General features: G+C 33.7%; 1 protein-coding gene across 2 annotated transcripts; it reads left to right on the top strand.

Annotated features, from left to right (window-relative positions):
* The first annotated feature begins 546 nt into the window (after window positions 1-546).
* Window positions 547-3863, top strand: LOC145047076 (ras-related protein RABA5a-like). Of its 2 annotated transcripts, none has more exons than XM_078995323.1 (4): window positions 547-845; window positions 1495-1636; window positions 1829-2241; window positions 3211-3863. In XM_078995323.1, exons 3-4 carry the CDS (start codon window positions 1902-1904, stop codon window positions 3570-3572), a joined length of 702 nt encoding a protein of 233 aa, XP_078851449.1. In that variant the 5' UTR covers window positions 547-845; window positions 1495-1636; window positions 1829-1901; the 3' UTR covers window positions 3573-3863. The 2 variants fall into 2 exon arrangements, with proteins under 2 accessions (XP_078851449.1, XP_078851456.1); XM_078995330.1 differs by lacking the exon at window positions 547-845 and adding an exon at window positions 855-982.
* Window positions 3864-6242: the final 2379 nt, after the last annotated feature.

Here is a 6242-nt window from a genome sequence, read left to right on the forward strand (position 1 = left end):
AAAACAAAAACAATGTTCGGTTTTTTGAATAATTACAATGATAGAAAATAAAATCTTAAACAAATAAACTTTTTAAAATTAATTAATCATAAATAATTATAAATATCATTAAACCATATATTATATTTAATTTTATTTATGAGTAATCTGTAGGTAGATATCATTGAGACAATTTGGATTATCGAATTTAAAAGACTTCTACCTTATCATATAACTTAAAAAAAATAATGTTTATACAAATTTATTATATGTTTGTTATATAAGAGATGACAATATCATTGATATATTAAAAAATATATATATTTACAAAAAGATTTCAAATATTTTGTAGTATTCTATGCAACCATCACGACTTTTTCTCCCCACGACCCTTTGTGAGATTCGATTAGTAACGGCTGGTTTGAAAATCTCGGATCCGGGTATGAAACCGATGTATCATTATATAAAACCCGGCTAGGTTTTTGGAACCGTGTTGTGAACCCATTAGATACTGTACTGAATTGCCAAAGAGCCCAGTTTACGGCCCAATTTTAGCCATGTGAATGTGATAGTCTTCGTTTACGGTTTGCGTAGCTGAATCTGGTTCGTCACTCTCCCTTCACCTTCACCTATTTCTCCTCCCTCTCGAACCCTAATCTCTCTTCATTCTCTCTTTAATCCATTAATTAATCAATTAACTGTTCCCTCGTCATGACATTGTTCAGTAATTCCCCCTTTCTGTTTCCTCATTCCTTCTGCGTACCTCCATATACATTGTGAGCGGTTAATTTGATCTCCATTCCCATAGCGAGAGAGAGAGACGAGGAGGAGAAAAGGGTCTTTCTCAATCGCTAAACAAGTCGATGGTGTGTTCAATAATTTCTTGATTCTCTGTAAAAACATGGAAAATCCATTATTTCTTTTGTCGAAATTTCAATTTGATACGTGATTATGCAAGCTAGGTGCTTGTTGGAAAATAAACGTGTGTTTCAATTGTTTGTGGGTAATGTACTTCTTTCCTGGGTCTTTGAGAAGACATGGCTTTTGATTGACTTCGTTTGTGGGTCAAAGTAAAATTTGATTACGAATTGAGTCATCATTCACTCTTTTGTGGATTTATTGAGACGATCAGTATCTACTTCCACTTATTTTGTGGGTAATCTTGATTTTTAGATGTAGTTTGGATTGAAAGTTGAAACAGTTAATCTGTTGACTTTATGAATGTGCTGTTCGTTAGTTAGCAGATTATTGATGTTCTATTTGACCAAGATATAGAAATTTGATGCTGTGGAAGTTGTTTGCTTTCTTTTGGTAGCACAAAGAACAGTTTTGTTACTACTTTTTTTGTGATATATCTGTATTTCTCTTTTTAAGTTAGATGCAGGTTATACTTATGTGTTGGGTGGGGTTTAATTCAATCAAATTACAATAAAAATGCAGTGGAAGCAAACAGTTTTCTTGAATCTATATATTATATTTGAATCTCATTTTGATTATCTTTGTGTAATCTTGAAGGTTCAAATGACTTTGGCAATAATCCAGCAGTATCCTCATCAAGATAATGAATCTCAACTCTCAATACTTGTTTGACAAGGCGGATATAGTCCCTAAAGTTGGATGTTTTTCACCTTGGTTTCATGTGTGTCTGACAACATAGGTAAGGCCTTAACTGCTGTTGGATGAAGTACAATGTTGAAAATTTAGAAGTACACTGTTGTAATAGAAAGAAATTAGTAGGATGCTATTATAGTTATACACAAATGGATGGAAGTGTGTTACTATTTCATGCATTTAGCCCTTAAAATATAAGTAAAAGTTTGTAACTATTTGGATGTGTTGTTGTTTATAGGTCTAGCTCAATGCTGCTCATGGAACTACCATTCATAAGATCAAATATGATTTTATAAAAAAGAATTAAAAAAATGGCGTTACATTCGGAACAAGATTCGACGGATGATTACCTTTTCAAGATTGTTTTACTTGGTGACTCGGGTGTTGGAAAGTCAAACTTGCTTGCAAGATATGCAAGGAACGAGTTTTTTGCAAACTCAAAGTCAACAATAGGAGTTGAATTTCAAACTCAAAAGATGGAAATTAATGGGAAAGAAGTGAAAGCACAAATATGGGATACAGCTGGTCAAGAACGTTTTAGGGCGGTTACATCTGCGTATTATAGAGGCGCGGTTGGTGCTCTTTTGGTGTATGACATCACCAGACGCCAGACGTTTGATAGCATTTCTAGATGGCTTCACGAACTTCATAGTGAGTTTCATCACCAAAATAGCAATCTACTTTCTTTTATTTGTTTATCATAACATCCTACTTTTTTGTGTCTTTTCCAGCGTAAATGCAAAAATAGCAATGTACTTGTGTTTTTTTTCATACTATTACAACATTGTACATTGAAAAAATATACCCAAGTAAATGTACTGATAGAATAAAAAAAATGAAAGTATGATGTTATAGTTTGGTAGATCTTTAATTGGAATTAGAATGCTTTAATACACAAATATAAGAAAGTACAATATCTTGCAATTAGTGCTTATTTCTATTAAGACATTGTACTTTGAAAAATCTACCAAATATTGAATTGTGCTTGTGATTGTTTATCTTCTTAGAACATATTACTTTGAAAATAGCAATTTACTTTTATGTCTCTCTAGGGTTAATCGTAAAAAGTAGCAATGTACTTTAGTTGATTTGTTTATTATGGCATGTTACTTTCATTTTTAGTTCTATTACAACACTATACTTTGAAAAACTCACCCTATTTTCACTACTTTAATAAATAAAATGGAAGTATGATGTTATAGTTTGGGTAGGTTTTTTAAAGTACTACCTGGTGCATGTTTCACAATGTAATAGGAAGAAATTAAAGTAGGATGCTATAATCAACAAATAAAAGGAAGTACATTGTTAGTTATTGCATTTAACCCTTTACAACATGTCAACATTGTACTTTCATTTTTTTTCTAATTAAGGCGATTTTTTCCTTATTTACGGTATCTACAAATTATGGAAATAGGAAATTCCTTCAATTTGGATGACATTGCTATGATAGGATAGGTTTTTCAAAGTAGGCTGCTGTAATAAGAAGAAATGAAAGTAAGATTCTCCAATAAACAAACAAAAGAAAATACATTGCTATTTCTTGCATTTCACCCTTTTAAAATCGATGATTATATTTTTTGTGTTGAATTTCTGATGGGTTATTTCCAACTTGTTGAACAGCACATTGTGATATGAATGTAATTACAATTCTTGTTGGCAACAAAAAGGATCTCAAAGACGCCAGAGAAGTTTCAACAGCCGATGGGAAGTCATTAGCAGAAACCGAAAGTTTATTTTTCATGGAAACATCGGCTCTTGATTCCTCGAATGTAAATGCTGCTTTTGAGACAATTGTTAAAGAGATTTACAATATATTAAGCAAGAAAGTAATGCAGTCTCAAGAATTGAAGACAGATTCTTCAATTGGCAGTGGAAAAGGGAAGACTATTGTTTTAGAGACGAATAAAGATGCAAACAAAGAAGAGAAGAAAGAGGAGGAGGCTAAAAAGGGTGGTGGTGGTGGTTGGTGTTGTTCGTCTTAGATTAAAATTGTTACTTTGTGTAATTGTGGTAGGAATTGTAAATTACTTGAAATGGAAGAAAAAGGTTTAGAGCATTTTGTTGCGATATTGTTTTTCCGATTTAGAGTTTTTTGGTTGCGTTTGGTACATGAGATTGGACTGGAATGAACAAACTTTATATGGTAATTTTTTAAAGTGATGATGGAGAGAATATTTACGTCTTTTGCATAAACAAAGGTTGAGGATGAGTCTTTTCTTATATAGTTTATGTTTTTGGATGGAATAAAAACTTATCGTTATTACTTATTATTATTGAATCAATTCTAGTCTTTGTCCAATTTTTATTTAATGCAATATAAGACCATCATGTTTTATCATGTCAAATTAGATATGATAAAGGTGAAAATCTAGCTTTTATATCCGTTGCATATACTATGTCAGGGTTACATCAAATTTTTCTCTCCATCCCCTCCATCCCTTTGATGTCCAAACCTAAACTTTGCAAGTTGTCATCTTTACCATCCATCATAAACGTTTTTTAATTAAAGAACTAAGAGCATCTCTAATTGTTACACCATCTTATAACATTAAATAAATATCAATTCTTTATTTCATTAATATTGACCTCGAAATAAATATCACTCCAATGGTTAATATATATGGTAAATATTTTTTTCAATTTGTTTTTCCTAAATCTAATCCTATTTCTCGAATATGACAGTACCAAACAGCTTGTTAGAGACCATGGGAAAGTTTTATCGAATTAAGGATTGTAAGGGCTTCGTTATATCAGCATACAATGTCATGTAGATGCTGATCGTGATTAAGACGTTATCAAGGAAGATGATATAAATTACATGAGCTCCAATTTTGGTTCTAAAATGGTAGAGCCTTTTGTAATTTCGAATGATGTCGATATGTATATGACTATGCTAAGTTTCTTCCTCTCCAAGAGGTCAACACACACCATATTATCGCTAAGATATGTGTTTAAAGCTGATTGTGATGTACATCTTTGCGATACTTCTCGTAGCATATGCTGCATTTCTGTCACACCCCCAAACCTGAACGGCGGAAACGTTCGGGGGCGGATGACTTCATGTGGTAACGTAACAAATGAATACATAGTAAAGAAAGCAATACAACCATCATATATATAATTGAAAGTTTACATTTGTCAAAAGTTACATGTTCAAAACCAATTACAATATGATGTCAAAATATGAGATTAAACTGGCGCCGCAACATCCCTTCATCAAAAGCATAATGATACCTGTAGTTACTGAATCCCTGGAACATACAAGTAAATTTGAAAGAGTAGATCAGCATTTAAGCTGGTGAGTTTCATAAGTATTTAATGACCATGTTTGTATGAAATGAAATGTCTTGTCCTTGTTTGTTTGTGTTTAGAAAATCCTATATTTTCTACTAATATAAAAGTAGTCTTCCTCCAAGACCAAAGTTTGTTTCCAAAAATGTATGTAAGTGTAAAAATAACCAATATGTTTGAAAACCTCGTAAATCAATGTATTTTTAATACCTCATGTGAGTTTTATAACCATACTATTGACTCGGAATGCCTATACACAACGTTCTTCAGGCGTTGGAATGTTATGACGTTTGTCACCCCAAATGGTGGACTGTAGCTAACAGTCAAGGTGCGGGTTGTCAAGCCCGTATAGATCTATACACAAACACCATGGTCCCCCTCCAAGGGATTCTGGTATATAATACAGGACTTGAAATGTGTACTCGAACGTACGTGAAGTTAATGTCTCACAGAACCGTAGTATAAAAACAGATTTACGTGTTTAAAATGTTCGTTTGCTCTTGTATATGAAAGTGATTTCTTGAAAATCGTGTTTCTAGTATGTAAAAGTTAGCAATATCCTCATAAAACTATACCTATTATAGTTTTCTAAAAGTGTACCTCGTTTGTTTTAGAATATCTAGAAAAGGAATCACTTGTTATGAAAGCATAGATTTTTGTAAAGCCTAAGATAGACACATATACATTAAATCTAGGAAAAATGTTTAGTTTATACATGCATTACAATAATTTATAGTTTTAAAGATAGAATGCTATTGTAATATATTTTGTATACGGGAGTTCCCTATAAAGTTTATAAATCACATATGATTCTACTTAATAAAAGTGTATAATAATCTTTATATATAACACCCGATAGTAGTCGTGTGTTTTACTTGTATTCCCCCCCCCCCCCCCCCCCCCTAGAAAGCATATAAAAGCATTTAGAATATTTAAAAAGGGTTAATTAAGGGGTATGAACTCACTTGAAAGTTTGAAGATAGCGAGATGGAAAAACCGGGCAGAGTTTCGTCTCGGGAAACGGATTTTTCTAGGGATTCTTGGGAATCTCGGGAGTAAAATCGACCTTCGGGACTTGAGCAAAATGATCAGGGCTTCGGGGTAGTGCGGGCACGGAAATCGAGGCAATATCGTGAGAGAAATGAGAGAGATGGGGTGGATTTCCCGGAACCCTCGCATCTCTATTTATAGGAGGCTGAGAGGCCTCATTACGCGAGGCGTACACACGTACGCTGGGCGTACGCGTACGTCATGCGTGACCGAATCCTCGACTGCCTCGGAGCTCGGATGGGACAGGTCGGTGGTTCGCACAAGCGCGACGTGGACGATCCGAGGCCAAGGCCTTCCCGTACGCGGGGCGT

This window comes from Lactuca saligna, chromosome 1 (genome assembly GCF_052625555.1).
Source record: "Lactuca saligna cultivar CGN05327 chromosome 1, ASM5262555v1, whole genome shotgun sequence".
In the NCBI taxonomy this organism is placed as follows: Eukaryota; Viridiplantae; Streptophyta; class Magnoliopsida; order Asterales; family Asteraceae; genus Lactuca; species Lactuca saligna.

Coding starts and splice junctions, on each gene's coding strand:
- LOC145047076 (XM_078995323.1), top strand. CDS start 1,902: ATGGCGTTACATTCGGAACAAGATTCGACGGATGATTACCTTTTCAAG. Junction 2,242..3,210: donor ATGGCTTCACGAACTTCATA/GTGAGTTTCATC, acceptor CTTGTTGAACAG/CACATTGTGATATGAATGTA.